This window comes from Zootoca vivipara, chromosome 9 (genome assembly GCF_963506605.1).
Source record: "Zootoca vivipara chromosome 9, rZooViv1.1, whole genome shotgun sequence".
Taxonomy (NCBI): Eukaryota; Metazoa; Chordata; class Lepidosauria; order Squamata; family Lacertidae; genus Zootoca; species Zootoca vivipara.
In genome coordinates this window covers 55,436,970-55,457,641 of record NC_083284.1, presented here as the reverse complement: position 1 = coordinate 55,457,641, position 20,672 = coordinate 55,436,970, and the positions used below count along the sequence as shown (strand labels likewise).

At 42.8% G+C, this 20,672-nt stretch overlaps 1 protein-coding gene across 2 annotated transcripts in view; it reads right to left on the bottom strand.

The window, feature by feature from the left end:
• Nucleotides 1-20,672, bottom strand: part of KIT (KIT proto-oncogene, receptor tyrosine kinase) — a 95,677-nt gene that overhangs the window by 25,955 nt on the left and 49,050 nt on the right. For both annotated transcript variants that reach the window (XM_035113018.2, XM_035113019.2), the window contains 5 exons: nucleotides 19,619-19,897; nucleotides 18,968-19,104; nucleotides 14,909-15,068; nucleotides 10,721-10,910; nucleotides 8,323-8,438 (listed from right to left, as the gene is read on the bottom strand). In XM_035113018.2, the coding sequence (XP_034968909.2) occupies nucleotides 8,323-8,438; nucleotides 10,721-10,910; nucleotides 14,909-15,068; nucleotides 18,968-19,104; nucleotides 19,619-19,897 (882 nt within the window). The remainder of the gene's footprint in view (nucleotides 1-8,322; nucleotides 8,439-10,720; nucleotides 10,911-14,908; nucleotides 15,069-18,967; nucleotides 19,105-19,618; nucleotides 19,898-20,672) is intronic.

Here is a 20,672-nt window from a genome sequence, read left to right as displayed (position 1 = left end):
GCCAATATGTTACAAAGAAATAGTGCAAAAAAGAGGGGGGGGGGGGACAACCAAGTCAATCTCAACAGGAATGTAAAGATTTTAAAACAGGACGTAGAAAAAATACCATTGATGTTCATAAACCTATACAGTGGTACCTTGGTTCTCGAATGGCTTGGCTCCCGAACAAATCGGCTCCTGCATGCCGCAAAACCAGAAGTAAGTGTTCCAGTTTGCGAACATTTTTTTGGAAGCCAAACGTCCAATGTGGCTTCTGCTTGACTGCAGGAATCTCCTGCAGCCAATCGGAAGCCATGCCTTGGTTTTCAAACTGTTTCGGGAGTCGAATGGACTCCTGGAATGGATTAAGTTCGAGAATCAAGGTACCACTGTATAGTCTTCCCACAGGTTCATATTGGTCTCAAGTTGACCTCGTTTGTACTCAAAACAGAGGTGTTGGGGGAAAGGCTGATTGTCCAGTATTTAGCATGAGTAGATAAAGAGATTTCAGGGCAACTGCTCAACTGCTTTTTACAAAGAGGCATCCCATAAAGTGAAATGAAGATTACGGGCTTGCTATTCTGTTACATACCTAACGTAAGTTTCTCCGTCGATTAAGGTTTGTAAGGCCTTCTGCTTCCTTTTCCAAGACATGACACTTTCTTTTATTGCATTTAAGAAATCGCAGCACTGCTGCATTTAAAAGATTATTATCAGAGCCCATGGGGAAGACAGCAGCAATAAACAGGATTTACAGACATTTGTTCTAGCTGTCTTTGAAAAGGCATCCGAAGAACAGGTACACCAAGGGAAAGACTTCTGACAAAACTTTCCCATAACTTCCTGTAAGGATTTAGTTAATGGAGGACCTGGACAGCTCTAGCAGGAACTGAGGCCAGTGCAATTTTGACAGCCGCACTCATTCCAAGTCCTCAAGCACAAAAGAAAAACTTTGGTTTTGGGAGCACTCAGAGAAACTCTTCCAAAAGCCCTGGGTTTTTGAGAGCGTTCAATTCAAATACTCGCCAAAACCCCAGAGGACGCCTTCAATGTGCCCTTTGCTACTGCCTCCCTTTCCCCTCTCAAAAGCTGAGAATCTTACCGGCGCCAGAGGGAAGGTTAAGGTAGCAGTGAGATTCTCCCCAGGCCCTGTTGGAACATCTTCACTGGGCAAGACTACAAGCCCCAGAATCTCTGTTTCTGTCAATTCCAAAGGGAGAAGGCCCTTCAACATAGTCCCAGCCTCAGTGGGGAAAAACCACTGCCTGTGCCTGAGAGAACCCACTGCTCTGCTGAAGGAAGGTTAATGAAGTCTTATGGACAGAGAAAGGATGATGTGGTAGCAGAAGCACTTGAAGGATTGAGGGGAGCAAAGCAGCCTGCTCAAACGCTGTAGCAGACTAATGGCATACGCTATGGGCCAGGAGAACTCCCGCACAACTCTCAGCCATGAATTCATCCATAAGCCACTGTCTGAGCCAATGCATGCCAAGCACACACTCAAAGGAAGTGCTCTTGCCTCCATGGAGGTTACAAATTCACAAACGTATTTTTAAAACTATAGTCGAGTTGCAACAAGAGAGCTCTTTTCCAGGTGTATAACTTCTAAGCATTTGGATGATTTATACACCTTGAGATTATGCATGGAGGGGCCTTAGCTTCTGTGTGTATTCACTTTTCCTTTGCCAAACTCCCCCCCCCCCAATGGATTATGTTACAGGAACTGAAAATCCTTCTTCTCCTCTGTATTTGCAAGCAGCACTTCAGTCAAAACAGCAAACCAACCAACCCTTTTGCAAAATCGCCAGGCTGGATTCGCAACATGACTCAACTGAGTGCTGAACTCGCTGGTCATGCACATCCTGGTCGGAGGGAGCGTTGGGGGAAAAAAACAGCTTCAGGCAAGAGAAGAGCTCTCTTATTTATTTAACTCCCAAGCAATCACATTCATGATTACTGTTCCTCGCCAGCTCCCATCATGCCTAAGATACTTGATTGTTAACTGGATTTTGCAGCCTGATCTTAAGTTGGGTTTGGAACACAGGTTTACAGAGCGACGTCTAAAACTGCCTGCCCTTGGCAATGGTTTGGGACCTTCAGCCAGCGCCTCCTAAATGCCAATGAGCTACTGGGCTAAATTCAGGATGCACTGGTATACAAAGCCCTAGGCAGCTTGGGTCCAGGATACCTAAAAGATTGCCTCTTTGCCTACTCAACCCCATACCCAAGTGATTCCTACATTCTGCAGCAGAGGGCATTTTGTAGATACAAACCTTAGTGTGGTAGGAGAGCTGGGGGGGGGGGGAATTCACATCTGGCAACCAATGCACCCCTTTGGTTTCAGATAGGGCATAGGCAGGTGAGTCTAAAAAGTCTGCGGCACAAATTTTAACGTCCCTGGCTTATTTACCAGAAGTAATGTATTTAGTGTTAACTCTGGGAGTGTATACTCGATTCTGACCAAACTAAGCCCCCTAATGTGTATTTTGCTCCGAACCCCTGAGATTACAACAGATTAAAGCCACCCTCTCCCCCAAGATCCCAATCTGGGTCATGCTACCCACCCTCCTATTTACCTTTTAAAAAGCCACTGAAATATTGCTAATTGCATGCATAGCATCTCATCCGGTTTGCTCCTTAGTTCCAATGAAAAGCTGGTGCAGACACTCCTTAAGGCTAGGGCTCCTTGATTCAGTTATGCCAGGGTACTTGGATTGAAACTGACGGGAGACCTGTTTTCATCTATGGGATTAAACGACCTCGAAACCTAGGTACTCCTTCACTACTTCTTTTTCGTTTGAACTAGCCTTGGTAAGATAACATGCACACAGACATCTGAGACGCAAGCCAATTAAGATAGAATATATATGGATTGAAGGAGGCTGCCGGAACTGCATGTTTAACTACCATGTTGAGGTCTGCTGTATTTCACACATGCGATATGTGCCTCTTTTAAAATTAGTTTTATGTCCTCCATTCCTACCAGCAGGATCCAGGTATGATTGAACAAGTCACTGACTGCAACACAGTCCACTTTCAGATACCATTCTATCCAAAAGCAGCTGCAGCCATTACTTGATAAATAATGAATGTACCTATCTGCATAAGGACTGAGGGCCAAGTTCTGTTTGGCTCTCCTGTTTGTGGAACTGTCACCAAAGTTAATGGGAGTTCTGCAAATATATTCCCAGGAAACAGTTTCAACTGTTTATTCATTGGGCTTTTGGCAGCAAATATGGATTTCAAATAATTACAGAACTGGATGTATTTTCAGGATTAAAAGTCTTCCAAAGTTTAGAAAATGCCTCATTAAAATTACTTATTGAAGAGCCACCCCTTCAGATTCGTTGGTCCTGGGGTGAAAGAGGTGAGCCAAGGGAGTTTTATTTAAGATTACTCAATTCATTTTCAGTCTCTTGATTCGTTCCTGCGTATGTAAACAAACTGGAGGATGAAATGAGTTCAGGATTTGTTGAAATGAGTTCGGCTGGAATTGTAAAGGTCACCTCTCCTTTCAGGTGGGCTTTTATATGCCCCTGAAATCAGTTTCCAAGCCCAACCAAGCTCAAGAGACTTTTGCCAGTATCTCCAGTTCCTTTTGTGTTGACTCACAGAATGCTGGGGTGAGCTCTATTTCTGCCTCTGCTCATCTCTGAGCTACATAAAAGGTTTGGCCATGGCTTCTATTCGTGATGCGAGCACAAACGGCATAAGGGGACCAGACACTCATCAGTGGGTTAAACCAGGTCTACAACTTTATTAAACAAAACCAGCTGATTGTTTTAATCTTTCATAGTTTTGCACCCACTTGCCAAGCCATAAAAGCCATTTTAATCCTTCGTCAACCACTTTGGGTAAATAAATATTTTAAGCATAGGAATTGTGTGGTTCTGTTAATACCCCTAAGCGAGTAAAAGAATATTAGCATCTCTTATTTATTGATCCAAGCGAGTAAAAGAATATTAGCATCTCTTATTTATTGATAAGCAGGATGTTGCTGTTACCAATTGTACCCATTGCAAAAAAATGTTGTCCCTCTGTTCTAATTAATCAGCATCCTGTACCAATGCTGCCGGAAGTCTAAGCTGGGTTAACAGTGCAGAAGAACAAAAAAAAAAACCTTAATTCCTCCAGTGCCAACATAGCTGGCAGACCAAAAAATAATAAATAATAAAAATTCCTATACTGTCACCCAAGGGTGGGTGGACGGATACTGAGCATGGGCAAAAGGCAGCTGGCTGGAGAGAAACATATATAATAGCATCTGCTAAACAAGACAAGCAACTTCATGTCCAGTGGGTCCAGCGTCAGGTGTAACCCTGCTTGAACATTGGGCAGATAGAGCAGCTATTTGCCAGAGGGGCAGCACCACAAACCTGGTCTCCTAGCAGTGACATCACTGCCACGTACTGAGATAGTGTGGGTGCAAGGGGGCTGGCAAGGTTGGGGTGGTTTGGGTGCACTGACGGGAGCATTGGATTGGCTCGTCCATACCTTACCACCACCCTGAAATGCTCTGCAGTGGTGATGGCCCTGCCAGGAGGCCAGGTCTACTCCACCTACCCTCTCCACTGGACGCTCCTAGCTGTCACATGAGAGCAGCAGAAGCTTCTGGTCCAACCTTCTACACCAACTAATGTGCCTCTCTCTGTGCTGCAAACTGGAGTGGCAATGGCACATCCAATCTTTCTATCCAATGTACACACCAAAGTTGTCAGCCCCGTAGTGCATAGCTCTGGGCCTGTGGGTGACAAATTCCTCTCCAGAGTGCGATGGTGAGAACGTACATATTGCAACCATGCAATCTTAAATATTTATTTGTCTCTAGTAATTAGGAGGGAGAAGGAAACTGGCAATAAAAGTAACGCAAATTGACTCAATGGTGCTGAAGTGACGACTACGGAGATGCAAAAGTAGGAAAGTAACTTCTTTAAGCTCTCTTCAACCGTGCTTGGAATCTGCCTTGCTGGTAGTTCAATAGCACTTAATAAACTAATGAAATTAGAGATTTAAAGCGCTTTATGGCTGATTATTGACAAGAGGATGGAACTATGCAAAACAGCTTAATGAAATGTTCAATAATTAATTTGTTGCAGCTGAAGCAGTGAGCAATACATAGCCATTAGCCTCATTGTTGTTTTTTCCTGATATTGGGGATAATTAAAAACAGTGGAGTGAATCAAGCCAGCCCCTGTAAAAAATAAATAAAAATAAAAAAAGCTCCCAGAATGAGGCTGTGGGAGTAGGGAGTGTCATTTTAGAGGGTGAAACTTAATTTTTGCAAATTTCTTCAGCGAGGGGTCTTAAAAGTATGTTTTTGAGTGTGAGGAATTCAAATCTGCTTTTATTTTTGTGACTGGACAACATTTAGCTTGGCAAGTCTACGTTTGATGAAGAAGCATATAAACTGCTTTGGGGAAACCAAATAATTTTACCTTCTGAAAATGTCAGATAATGCTAAATAATAAAAATTACATTGATATAAAAAATCTGTAAGTACTTGGCAAGCATTTTTAATGATTTCTATGCAATTTTACACACATTTTACTTACCTAGCAAAACTAAATTGTATTAATTTAACCAAAATATATTTTGAATTCCCCAGTCATGTTACAACTTTTTAGCACCCATCATTTTTGGAAGTTGAAAGCTGAAAAATGCAACGGTATGGGAGGGTATCTCTGCCCACACTCGCTAGCACTGGTCCTTGTTTGGATCGATGTTTCATTGCATTCCTTTCGCTATACTTGATGATGTCATCAGCAGAGGAAGAAAAGCAAGAAGAGGAGAAGGAGGAGGAGATTCCAGGACTTGGGCTAGCAACAATATTCCAAAATCTGGTCACCCAAGTAGATTTCCAATAATGTTGGGGTACTTCCTATGATTTGACCAGTGGTTCTCAAAGGCTGTGGAACACCACACTGGCGTGGCAGGAAAGGAGGGCAAACATGGCAGAAAGATTCAATATGAAAGATCAGAAAACAGAAAGGCTTCTTTGTGCTCATGAGAAGATGAGAGTTTGTTTGACTCAAATTAGACCTACTAATATAAATGAGATTACCTAGCAAAAGCAAGCTCACGCCTCTCATCGAGCTTACATATATACTTAAGGTACATGTGTAAGAAGCTTGTTGATCATTATATTTTTGGGATGATTCATGTTCTTATATATCTGCATTGTTTTATACTTTCTGGATGTCCCATGACCATCTCATACAGCAGTTGTGTTTTATGCTATAAATCAAACACTGCTAGTTGTTTCTCTCCCCCGCTGCTGAAAGTATTTCAATAATATAATTTTTAATGGCATGGTGCGAGCAAATATTTTATTCTGAAAGTGTGGCCCGGGGGGGTGGGGTGGGGACTTCAATTTTCCCCCACAAAATTGAAGTTAAAATGATATAATCCAGTCCTTGGTTGAAGCCTGGGATACAAAGGTGATAATGAACACTAAATATGTGAATGTGGGCTGTGTGCCCTCTGAAACTGGCTATGATACAAGTGCACCAAGTAATCCTTCCTTAATTTACACATTGATTCTAAAACCCTGTCAGTCAGAAGAAGCTAGGCAGCTGCAGAGGGGAGAGAGACAGCTGCAACCTACAAAAACCTTTTAGACCATGTAAGTCTTGCCGGCTGAGACTGACAGTGGGGCTAAGCTGTACAGCTAAGCTGTACTCCGAATAGACCCACTGAAATTAAGGAAACATGACTAAGTTAGGTCCACTCATTTCAATGGGTCTACACTTGGTGACGCGGGTGGCGCTGTGGGTTAAACCACAGAGCCTAGGGCTTGCCGATCAGAAGGTTGGCGGTTCAAATCCCCGCAATAGGGTGAGCTCCCGTTGCTTGGTCCCTGCTCCTGCCAACCTAGCAGTTCGAAAGCACGTCAAAGTGCAAGAAGATAAACAGGTACCGCTCTGGCAGGAAGGTAAATGGTGTTTCCGTGCGCTGCTCTGGTTCACCAGAAACGGCTTAGTCATGCTGGCCACATGACCCGGAAGCTGTACGCCGGCTCCCTCGGCCAGTAAAGCGAGATGAGTGCCGCAACCCCAGAATCATCCGTGACTGGTCCTAATGGCCAGGGGTCCCTTTACTTTTACTCTTGGTGACTTCTGTTTCAGCGTATCTGAAAAAAGTGTGCATGCACACGAAAGCTTATACCCATAACAAACTTAGTTGGTCTCTAAGGTGCTACTGGACAATTTTATTTCAACTGCGTCAGACTAACACGGCTATCTACCTGAATTTAGTTGAACACTGTGCATCATACCATTTCTGAGACTTTAAACTCATGCATTTATCTCAAAGAATTCTGGGCACTGTAGTTTAGCCCTCACAGAGTTACAATTCCCAGCAACCCTTGACAAACTACAGTGCCCAGAATTCTTTGAGAGAGGGGAATGTGCTTCAAATGTTTTTAGAGTTATATTGTACAGGTATATGCAGAAATTGGCATATTTGCTAGGATTAAGTACCGTATCTTATTCTGACAGCAGAACTAGGTTAGCTGGTTGTTCGCTTTAAGTAACCTAGTCGTAGTCCATGACATTTCTGCCAAATATGTAGGGGGGGGGGAGATAATGTTTTATGAATTTTGAAGGCCTTATAGCTTATAAAGTATTTAGTCTAAGCTCAAGAAAACATGTCCCTTGAAAATGAATGAGATATACAGTTGATTCAAGGCAGGGATACTGAACTTGACCCCCTTCCAGAAGCTGTTGGAATACAACTCCCTTCAGCCCCTGCCAGCATGTCCAATGGCTAGGGTTGACTAGAATTGTAGTCTAGCAACACCTAGAAGGCACCACATTTTGAGGTATCCTATGCAGCAGTATATATTTATGAATGCTGATGAACTTTTTTTACATTTATAGGGCTAGTCAAGATGGACTCCATAGTTTGCAAACGAAAAAACAGTCTTAAGAAGCAATGCACACACTTTTCTGTTTTCCCTTCCCTTTCCTATGGTATCCCTAAAACCACAGTTTGAAACCATGGTCTGCAAACCATCACTCTGAGAGAACACGATTAGCCATGTCTAGCTAAACAATGGTTAACATAAAGAAGTGGAGCTAGAGGAGAATCAAAAACCAGAGTTTGGAGAGAACACTGCCGGCATGGAAAACTAAAAACTTGTTTAACGCCAAGAAGGGAAGAGAGGAGGGATTGTTCTTGAGATGAAAGGAAAGAGCGCTCACACCTGGGGCTAGCTCCCAATTCGCAAAACCATGTTTTACAAGGTGCCTATTAATCACTGTGATGCCTTGCATGTACAATGTGTTTTGTTAAATGCAGTGAACTGTGATAAAGAACTATTGCAGACTGCTCTTTTCTACTTACTGTTCACATAGACATTAAATGCTATAGAGGAGTTGGCATCTGAGTTGGACACAAAAAATGTGTATACGCCTCCTTCTGTTCCCTTCAGTCGAGTAAGGTGAAGCTCACTGGAATACCTACAGGAGGAGGAAGCAATTTAGTTTTATTACTCATATTACTCACAGTGCAAACAGAAAGGCCAGTTGCTATCCTGAGACATTTTTAAAAACTAAGCAAGTTGTGCTTACATGTGGAATCTTAAAACCACCAAGGATACCATTCCGGTCTGCTTGTTCCTTTTGGACAACCACACTTTGCTATGTCGACAAAGGCAAGGGAAGGCTGCTTGAAGGCTCCTGAATCAGAAGACCATCGCTTCTGTACTCTGGTACAGATGCATGTGCAAATCTTAGTGCCAGCCAGTTTCATACTGCCTGGCTATGTGAATTTCACATCCTATTCAAGATGGAGCTCATCATCAAAAAGCCACTCTGTATCAACAGCTGTTGTTTCTCAGACTAACTTTTCCCAGACATGATGGGTAGCTAAGATGACACTAAGATAGATATTCAAAGTGTATTTACCTGGGAGCAAGCCTCGCTGAACACAGTAATACTTCCTTCAAAATAAACATGTAAAGGACTCCTGGACAGTCAAATCCAGTCAAAGGTGACTATGGGGTGTGGTGCTCATCCCGCTTTTCAGGCCAAGGGAGCCAGCATTTGTCCACAGTTTTCCGGATCATGTGGCCAGCATGATTGAACAGCTTCTGGTGCACCGTGACGAGTGCCAGTGGGCACGGAAATGGCGTTTACCCTCCTGCCTCAGCAGTACCTATTTATCTGCTCGCGCCGGTATGCTTTCAAACTGCTAGGTCGGCAGGAGCTGGGACAAAGCAATGGGAGCTCACCCCATTGTGGGGATTCGAACCACCAACTTTCCGATTGCCAAGCCCAAGAGGCTCAGTGGTTTAGACCACAGCGCCACCCGCGTCCCTTCAAACTTAGGTAGGATCACACCATAAGCACTCCTTGAATCCAAGGTGGCACAGAAACACCCAATCTAGTAACACCCACCAGCTACTTAGCAAAGCTAGGCACTGCTGTGTTGGGATTTATTTGCTATTTGTTACTATTTGCTTCAGAAACCTTGCCCTCTAATTTATTGATTGATTGATTTAATTAAATTTATATCCCATGCTTCCTCCCAAAGGAGGCCAGGGCAGCATTTTCACCATCATTTCAAGCTTTTCCTGAGATAAATGTAGGCTTGTACCCATCAACCTGGCTACGGCAAATCGGTTATTTTCTCTCTCAGCTCTGGTAGGTACACCTTATGCCTGATGGGAGTTATCAAAGGGTGTCCTTAAGCAGAAGGCTGTGTCTCCCCAACTCTGGAAGAGGGCTGATGCTTGGAATATTCAGTCCATATTGGCAGTATGACAGCTCACTTACTCTGTCCAGCATCAGAGGTTGGCACAGCTGATAACTGTCCAAGCCCTGAGGGCCCACCACTGACCCCAAAGGCCATCTGCAGCAATCCAGGCCCTGCAGGGAAACTTACCAGCCACTGAGCACCAGAGCCTAAGTGGTTGTGGCTGGGACCCTTTTAAACCAACTCCACACACACATTGCCTCTGTGGTCCTGATGTGACATTGGTCCAGAGCAGGCATCCCCAAACTTCGGCCCTCCAGATGTTTTGGACTACAGTTCCCATCATCCCTGACCACTGGTTCTGCTAGCTAGGAGTGATAGGAGTTGTAGGCCAAAACATCTGGAGGGCCGCAGTTTGGGGATGCCTGGTCCAGAGAAATCCTATGTTGGGGCCCTAAGAAGCGCTGTGGAAAGATAAGACGTGGTGGCAGCAACAGCACAATGACTTGACTGGCTTTTCTGCTGTTGCCGCAGCAGATGCCTGCCATGGTTAAGACCAGGGGTAGGCAACCTAAGGCCCATGGGCTAGATGCGGTTGTTTGGGAATCAGCGTGTTTTTACATGAGTAGAATGTGTCCTTTTATTTAAAATGCATCTCTGGGTTATCTGTGGGGCATAGGAATTTGTTCATACTTTTTTCCAAAATATAGTCTGGCCCCCCACAAGGTCTGAGGGACAGCGGACCGGCCCACGGCTGAAAAAGCTTGCTGACCCCTGGTTAAGATCAACAGAGGGAGAGGGTCCAGCAGGCTGAGGAGGCAGTAGAGGTCCAGCAAACAAGCCTAGGCGCTGGGTTCGATCATTACGTTTAGTGGTCATTGGTCAGTAAGTTAAGTAGCAAATCCCCGAAACATACCTCCTGTATACCATATCAAAAGGTGGCTGGGAATTGTCAGAATGATTTAGGGTGCTTTTCCCTCCCCAGAAAAGGGGCAGATCCCAGCAGCTTTGTCAAAGCATGCTTCTTTGCAATGTTTCACATTACCTGTTTTTGTCTATGTTTGTGACCCGCACATAATGATCGGATGAATTTTGCAAGGTTTCATTCATGTACATCCATACTTCTTCTTCCGGCCTTGGATATGCCTCATACGCCACGATTAAATCCAGATTTTCTCCATCATTTACATTTACTGTTGTGTTTGCCGAAGTTGATAAATTGACATATCCTTTACCTGGTTGGTTGTCATATGGAAAGATAAAAGTAATAATAATTATCTGGGTTTCTTTAAAACTGCGTATAATTAAACCAAGGTCAGCAGAGAATAAGCAAACTTTACTGACAAGTATGTTAGAAATTGCAACCTGTGGAAAAGCAGGTCTTATCAGCTAAATGCAAGACTGAGCGTCAATGACATTTTACTGAGTGAGGTGAACAACAACTCTGTGCTTCACAAAGGGATCCTGAACTACTTCTATACAGGCATTTTTCATGACAGGCCTAGATATTTACTTATATTATATTATATTATATTATATTATATTATATTATATTATATTATATTATATCATATTATAATATTATATTATATTATAATATTATATTATATTATATTATTATATTTACTTATGCATTTCTCCGATTTAATTTATATCCTACCCCTTGAAAAATATACAAGACCTCAAGGCAGCCCACAGCACAAAACGTCATAAGAATACAACCAACGTAAATATAAAACAGCAAACAATAAACGCATCTGCAACACTAACATGAAAGAGTCATCAGTAAAATGAGCTGTGCAATAGTACAAATAATCAGAAAGCTTCTTGAAACATTATCTTGTTTTGCCATTAATGTTGCTTTATATGTCAAATTTTAATTATACATTTGTATTTTAGTTTTCCATATATTTTTATGTTTAGGAGAATATTTTATTTTCCTGTTTATTCCACCGCTTTAAATATGGAACTTTGTTGTACTCAGTATCTGAGTTTCATTTGTTATGTTTTATGCTGGTATTTTGTAATATTCTATTTGATGTTTTTAATTTGATGTTATGATCCACTTTTTTTATTTTTTTCCAGAAAATGTAAAGCGGGACATAAATGCTTTAAATAAAATAAGATGCTCTTGGGCCACATAAGGACTTTATAAGTGAGAACCAGCAACTTGCATTGCATCCAGCAATCAATAAATCTCTTTTTGCCCAGGTGTGCCGTGTTCCCATCCTATTTCTGGGACAGTGCCCATAAATGTTTGCATCTAGATTTGGTCTAGTGGAATATCCACAGAATCAAGAGATGCTGCAATGTAACAGCTAGGTTTTATTCATTTCGTGTGTGAAATTAAAAGGTCTACGAAGCAGAGTAGTGGTGGTGGAGGAGGAGGTGGGGTACCCACCCTTTTCGCCAATTACGGATAAAGACATGTTCAGAATACTCCTGCTAATTACAGTACATGAATATGCTCCTAATCAGTTTAGCACTTATGGTAATTTTAATATTTAAAAAGTACCACATGTCACGGCAATCCCACACTCTGGGCTGCTTTTCAGGAAAGTATGTTAATAAACAGGGCAATGTAAGAACCTTTGGTGGCTGGTTGGCAGAACTCATCTAGAGTTCATGAGAGACAATGGATTAGGCTTTTTAGCAGGCTCTGGAAATCAAACCTTTCATGCTAAAATGTACTTTTTGGGCACACTCCAGCACACTTTGGGGAGCAGCTTCTCTCTCACATGGTCAATTACCAGATGAGAACTTGTTTCCTGCACTTTCCATTTGTAGAGTAAAAAAAATCTGCTAATGTATAGAAATTGGATCATCTCTGCTGCAGTGCCCAATTTACCAGGTTAGCCTTTCAAAAATTGCTACCAAGTCCTGCCACTGTATACTCTTTGCGAAAACCCTTTCAGACAAAAAGTCACACTGAGTTCAATGGGAGGTACTCTCAGATAAGCGTGTACAGAATTTCAGCCTAAGTACATAATATGCAAAGGCCGGTACATAAATATTTTATTGTGTGTTGCCTTTGGTGGAGAGGAGATTTAGAAATGCAATCAATCAATCAATCAATCCATCCCCCATTCTATAATGGCACTCAGTGCATTTTACATAAAGATGCAATATGGTGACAATTCTATACTCTTACATAGTAGCGTAGTTGATGTAAAAGGTGAAAAAACCTTGGTTATAGCTCGCTTACTGGAGCAAGACCAACCATGAACCCAGGTTTAGACATAATGCTAAGCCAAACCATGAGTTTGTCCTAGGTACCAACTGCATCAGCAGCAAGACCATGGTGTTTGGTTCAGGAACCCCCATGCTCTCTCAATCACACTAAGCCATGTTTTGTTTTGTTTTGTCTTAAGTGTTATGCATGAATCAGGTCGGTATTCTACAGGAGAGCCTATAGCAGTGTGCAATTCAAAAACACGAAGCTACTTGGTCATCTACAGCAAATGAAGCTTTGTGAGAGTAGGAATGCATTACTGGATCACAGCCATATACCTTTGCAGTGCCAAACTCATTTACAGCACAGAGATGGCGTAAGGCCATAGATGTTTTTCATGTTGACTGAGGACTGACTGAAACACTGGCTGAGGTTGACTTAACCAAAAGATAAAGTAAAGGTCTGGGAAAAGATGGATGGAAAAGATAATGGATGAAATCCACAATTTCCAGAAACGATCCATCTGACTTCAAGGAGATGTGGAAAAATTAGAATACCGGTACCTGGTTTGTGGATTGCAGGCTGTTATAGCACGTAATGCCAAAAGTAGCTATGCTAGCTTACCGGTAGGTGGGTCACTGTTGCCTACTGGGAAAGAAAGAAGTGAAGTGGTGGGGAAGCTGGTGTGGTGCACATGCACTGGCAGGAGCACCAAACTGGTTCCACTGGTGCATTTGCACTGCACCAACCTCCCTGTCCATTCCTGATGAGCAACAGGGGGCCATCTGCTGGCAAGCAAGTATAGCAGCTCTGCCCGAACTGTTGAGTCACTTCCGTGTAATGCTTCTTCTTAACCTGCATAGGCAGGCCTGGGGCCCAAATCTACCGAAGCTAGAATACCTTACTTAAAAATAGCATAGAGGCTATGACTTAGGAGAAATCAGACTGTACAATGACTGAGGGTGCTGCATTCCTACAATGCACATGCATAATATGCTTGTGAATGTCCCGGTTCTTAATTAGGGCACCACTAAGGGTCTGTGCATGGGACGCAGGTGGCGCTGTGGGTTAAACCACAGAGCCTAAGGGCTTGCCGATCAGAAGGTCGGCGGTTCAAATCCCCGCGACGGGGTGAGCTCCCGTTGCTCGGTCCCAGCTCCTGCCAACCTAGCAGCTTGAAAGCACGTCAAAGTGCAAGTAGATAAATAGGTACCGCTACAGCGGGAAGGTAAACGGCGTTTCCGTGTGCTGCTCTGGTTCACCAGAAGCGGCTTTGTCATGCTGGCCACATGACCTGGAAGCTGTACGCTGGCTCCTTTGATGAGCGCCACAACCCCAAGTCGGTCACGACTGGACCTAATGGTCAGGGGTCCCTTTACCTTTAAGGGTCTGTGCGGCTAGTTTCTCCTTTGAAAGCAGCAGTACTCTTGCTGAAGGACAGAAACACTTCCTACACTCACAAGTTGGGTCTTAGGCCCAGTTCACACTTTGCATCTTGCAAAACAGGTGCACCCCTGTAAGACATTCTTATGAGGTCAGGGGACCAGGTTGCAATGGCAAGATAAGCAAGAACAGCTCACATAGGTCCGCAGTCCCACAATGAAGGGGTGCACATGCATGGATGCATGTGAGTCACGCAGGCAGGGTCAACTGAATGGGCCTTTCCTATGGATTAGCATCCTTCTGCCATGAAGGTGCTGCTCCTGTGGGAAGGGTCTATACGATGCCATCACATTATTTGGATTATGCCAGGTGGGTGTACACGCAAAGGACACCCTAGTGGCTTCTTATAGGGGAGGGGGTGGTCACATATGCAAACCCAAGGGTGCTCTCTTTTGTTGACCAAGAGCAGGACTTTCTGTTTCCACATGCTAGTGCACCTGTTTCCACATTGTAACGTACACACATTGTAAAACTTGCTATTTTATTTTTGGCATAACATAACATAACATTATATTATATTATATTATTTATATCTATATATTTCCAACCATCTCAGCCTGTATGTTATGTTATCCCCGTGGCACAGACATCTTATATATCTGCAGTATTACTATTTACCTAGTACTTTCAAGGTTATAGTGGAATTGATTGTTCCAAAAGTGTTTCTTCCTTGGCACACAAATGCTCCAGAATCATTAACTCCCACTGAACTGATGTTCAGCTTTAATTTCTTTTCATATCCATAAGTGCCCGTATTCCTGCTTCTCCCTGTAACAGTCTGTCAGCAAGGGGGAGAAAAAAAATTAACATCTAAGATACAGTGTATACAGCATGTTTCCTAGATAAATTAAAAATAGATGTAATTATAACTTTGCCATATTAATATTCATAACTTAAAACCAGAATAATAAGCCATCATGACAAACCTGTCACTGGAACCTCTCCATACAAAACAACTACGTTCTCAAAGCTCTCTTTAAAAAAAAGCTGAACTCACTTCCTCCCCCACCACCACCCTTTTTTTCCTTTTCTTATTTCCTTTCTTCAGATCCACTCCTACATTCTTGGTAGTCTGCCTTCTAATTAGGAGACTCTGTAGACTCTTCCCAGTCTTACCTCAGCAGCATGAAAGGCATTACAAAAGCGTGTCTTTTTTTTTGCAATGCTGCTTCAATACACTGGGGAAACATGGGTCATGCGGTAGGGGCGGAGCCTTCAACCTCGCTCTTTCTTAGCACTGAGATGACATCGCCGCAGTTCCCAGAAACACTGCTTTGGCAAGTTGCCGTATCGATGTCTCCTCCCATGTGGTCCAGAGACATTACAGTGGCTCTTTCACCACTGAGGTAGCACTGGAGGGATTTCAGTCTTGGCCTGGCAAAATTCCACATCAGGGAAACCTGGATCTCCAACAATTGAAATTGTTGATCATATAATTCTGGTCCACCGGCCACTGGTTGGCAGTAACCAGGGTTAGAATTTGGCACCAATAAACTGATTGATTAACCATCACTGTGGCAGCAGACAGAGAATGCATGTTCTGGCAAAGGGAGGGAGCATCCATTTTTGAGACCGGCTCCTGAGGGATGCGGGTGGCGCTGTGGGTTAAACCACTGAGCCTAGGGCTTGCCGATCAGAAGGTCGGCGGTTCGAATCCCTGCGACGGGCTGAGCTCCTGTTGCTCGGTCCCAGCTCCTGCCAACCGTTCGAAAGCATGTCAAAGTGCAAGTACTGTAGATAAATAGGTACCGCTACAGCGGGAAGGTAAACGGCATTTCCGTGTGCTGCTCTGGTTTGCCAGAAGTTGCTTTGCCATGCTGGCCACATGACCTGGAAGCTGTATGCCGGCTCCCTCGGCCAATAACGTGAGATGAGCGCCGCAACCCCAGAGTCGGTCACAACTGGACCTAATGGTCAGGGGTCCCTTTACCTTTACCTGATTTCCTAACCAAATTTAGCAGGGAATCCGTGTTACCAGCCCACAGCTAAATGTCAATAGTCTTTCATCTCTGATTCCAAATTTAGCAGACTGACTCCTCTAACACTATTTCTTAAAAATAGGGCTGAAAGCATCAACCCTCCCCAAATATTTCAGTAGCTTTTAATTCATGCAAATGTGGGGCGGGGAAATAGAACGAAGAAACAAAACTAAAGAGTATGAATCTGAGGACATACGAAAACAAGCTTTTGTATGAAAAATTTATAATGCTCTTGGAACTGTCCCAGATCTCCCATCTGCAGGTCCCATATTTGACCGCATGCTGTTGAGGCTCGATTCACCCTTGGAATGGGTGAGTTGCGATTTGCCAACAGATAAGCACTTAAGAGTCAGCAGCTCTGCTGAGAATGGGCTCCAGGGAAAGATTACCCAGGACGTATTTTTTCCCCCGAGGCTGTGCGATTTATCTAGCATTACAGTGCTGCCCTAGTCCTTTTCTGGGTACACATGAATCACTGGTTATATATTCTAATCACTGCCATTAACAGTTGACAATTAACCGTGGGATTGTACTCAGCAAGGTTAGACGTGACCTTCTAAGAAATTTTCCATGCATGCTTAAATTACAAGATATGCTACTGCCAGTGATTCAGAGCAGAGTGGGTGTTGCCCAAAATAAAATAAAAATCAATTTCACATAGGTAAGGGGCCTAGGAGCATTGGGACCAAATCCCTTGGATGACTCTTTCTGCCCTGCTTGTTTTACTGTCTCTGGCCTACTTGTTGCTCACAGACTTCAACTCATGATGACCAAACTCAAATTGGAATTGGGTTCAGTTAACAAAGCAATTCCCCCTTAAAAATCAGAAAACAAAATCAGTAATTTTTAAGCCCCAAAGAGCTTTTCAACCTTCATTAGACACACCCAACAATTGTTATCAGGAGCATTATGGGGTTGGAATTCCTGCTATGAATCCCCATTAGCCTCAATCCCACCATATATTCTTAGGTAGCTGCTGCTAGAACTGTAGGTAGCTCTAGTGTCCCCTGGCATTTGGGTCTTTGTTACACAGACCAGGGATGGAGAGATGTATCTGCCAACTCTTATACTATGAAGGTGTTTTTTGTTTTTTACAGAATTATGTATTTTCATGTTTTTATATTGTAAACCACCCCTGTGGTCTTTGGGTGAAGGGCGGTATGGAAATTTAAAAAACAGAATAGAAATAAATACCACCACAGCCAGGTAATAACAGGTGACAGTAGCAACAGGAGAAAAGGAACGGCCACAGGCAAGTGGGTCCCAGGGGAGTGAATGGCTTGTGTGTATGTGTGAAGGATTGAGGAGGGTTAGATTCAGAAGATGAAACACTGAGATTTGTGATTCCTTGCCAAAGAACTGTGAACTTCAGAAGCATTGTGACTTGACATCCAGGCCTTTCATGCGGTAGTAGTGCTGCTTTAGATATTCAGGCTCCTCTCGCGTGTCTGGCTTTCTCAAATAAAAGCCTGACCTACTTTTCTGCGTTGTTGCTCTTTGGTAAAGTCATGACCACATTCAACAGTTGCCTGCGGTCTTTGCTTGACTTCAAATATGTTCTTGGCTGGGAACCTCTGTGCATTTGAACTTTGCTGGGTTCCAGTTCCCAGGAGTTCTTGCTCATGACTAATAGGGCCCTGATAGGGGATAACTACTGGATCAGCTTCTCACCTATGCCAGCAATTCACAGAAGCACTACCAGGCTCAGGAACCTGCAGCAACCTGTGAATATGAGTTTGGAGCTTTCTCAACCACTGCCTCGATTCCTAAAGCCATTGAGCTTCCTCTCCCTGAACTTTCATTCCTCCTTGCCTTACTGATTGACTACATGATTCAGACCTGCCCTTGAAGCCTGCTTCCTAGGCAGCCGCTGAATAGTTTTCCCTCTACAAAATGGTTCCTGGGATGCTAACTAGCATACAAACGCATTTAAGAAGTTCCCAATGCAATAATTTAAAAAAGCAAAGGAGCTTCAGAGTCTAGCCTGCTTTACCTTGACAAAAGTGTGCTTGTGTTAGGTTCCTTTCATGTATTAACATGTAACATGTATTTTACCCCTTGAAAATGGAAGTCCCTGTGAGGCCTGGCAGGGTGGTTTTTTATTATTTTTTAAGCAGTTCTGCACTTGTGACTTCAAATACACTCAGAGACATGGGCTTATATCAAAAGTGGGTCTTTTGTCTAGATAATAATAAAACAAAAAGAATGAATGACAGCAGGGATAGAAATATGGAAAAGCAAGGATGGCCAGAAGGCACAAAACAAAGAAGAATCAAAGCAGGGAGGAAGAAGAATAAAGTAGGAATGGAATCTAAAGTTGCAAGAGGGCCTATGGTATCTACTGGGAGAAACTACTTCCTACTTTAAATAAATCCTAAGAAGCAGGTGAGAATTTTTGTGAGTAGAGTCCAGTAGCTGCTGTCAGTCAGAAGGAAAGAGACAGATCATGCAATTCCACGTAGGTTGTTGTCATGCCATGCGTGGCAGAAAGGGTAAAAATCCACTGAAAGGCTAGGAATCCACTGAGGTATCTTATTTGAGACTTGTCAAGGCTACTGCTCTGGGTAACGACACTTCTCAGGAATACTGTTTTGTCATAACTAATGAAGAACGCACCCCCAATGCGATCCTGTGGTGTGTTTTTAAGATTGTTCTTTCAAGTACATTAGTTAAGACTGATGGGGTATAATGAACTCACCGCGCTGCCTTGAAAAATCCAATTAGCTTGCAGAGTGCTATCTACATCCTTGATTGTGCATGTAACTTCAAATTCTTCACCTTCTTTAAGAAGTTGGTTGGTTTTGGATAAGGAGATGGCTGGAAGGGATTTGTGAACTGGAAAACAATTTAGATGTGCATTGTTTTTCATTGCATGCAGTGCCTCCAAGAGAGAGGAGGGGGAAAAAATCAAAAGTTATTAACCTCCCAATAAAACATTAGACCTCCTAGAGGTATTTTAAATTTCTGTAATGTATTTGAATTGTTCTTTCATGCCAAGTACATCTCTTAGTTAAAGTATGAAAACATTTATTGGCACTATATAGCATGCACAGATAAGCATACACAATATTTAATCCTGCAAAGACTGAAGCATAATCAGGAAACTCATTCCATGACCGTTTTATAAGGTTGCAACCAAAAACGCCTCTCCATCCGCTGATGGAAGCTGAGTGTACCATCTGAAAGAAATAATTATGTAATTATTTTACCCTTGTTAACATGCAATCTTATATAAAGGTATACCAACTATAACGACAGCCTGAGCTGCAGGAAGAAGTTTGTACACAATAATAGAAGTCATCAATATGGCTTTACTAGATATTCCAGTACAGAGGAATGTATGTCTTACCTGCCCTCACGACCAGTGTAATAAATTGTGACACCTTCTCCTCTCCATTTTGATATGCCACACACTGGTAACAACCAGAAAATGATCTCTGTACATTTTTTATGGTAATTCCTTTCTGAAGATCAGGAACTATCACCATATTCTCAGTCAGAGGTTTCCCGGGACATCTTTTCAAAGTGAAATTTGAAATGTCTGGATCTGTCACTGGGCACTGAATGAGAGCATCACTATCTTCCATCGCATATGTGACAGGCTCACGAAAGAACAGGACTGCTGGATCTGTAATGAAAACAAAAACATTTTCCCTGAAGACTATATATTAATGGATGATGATGATAACAACTACTGCTACCATTCTTCTTCTTCTTCTTCTTCTTCTTCTTCTTCTTCTTCTTCTTCTTCTTCTTCTTCTTCTTCTTCTTCTTCTTCTTCTTCTTCTTCTTCTTCTTCTTCTTCTATAATTTATACGCCAACATCTGACTGGGTTGCCCTAGCCACTCTGGGCGGCTCCCAACAAAATATTAAAAACACAGTAAAACACAAATCTTCACACAAGTATTTCCTCCCCTCCAACAATTTGTGCTGTTTATGATTTAATTGTTTGGTTTTATGTTTTTTTAATTGTTGTAAACTGCTGTGATACACTGGCATATATAAATATTTCTATAAACAAACAAACATACAAACAAACCGGTTAATTTCAAGGTTTCCATAACATCACAAAAGCTTGCTTAAAATGCCTGCTGGAACTTTAAACCGTATTCAAATGGTACCTGAAGTTCAGTAGGGAGGGAGCTTGTCTGATCTCAGCAGAAAGGAAGTTTCTACTGTACTCAGTGACTAGTGTTGGATACCATACTGATCAAATTTGGAGCCATTTTGAGTAAGGCATCTTTTCTGCTTGTTGTGCACCTTGATTTAGGCTAGGAGGATTCAGTTTCAAGCAAACAATAGCCTGCCAGGTGCCGATGGGAAGTTCACACACAGAGCATAAAAGCAATAGCCACCCAGTGTTGCTTGCTCCCTTCATCTGATACACAGGGTATATGGATCA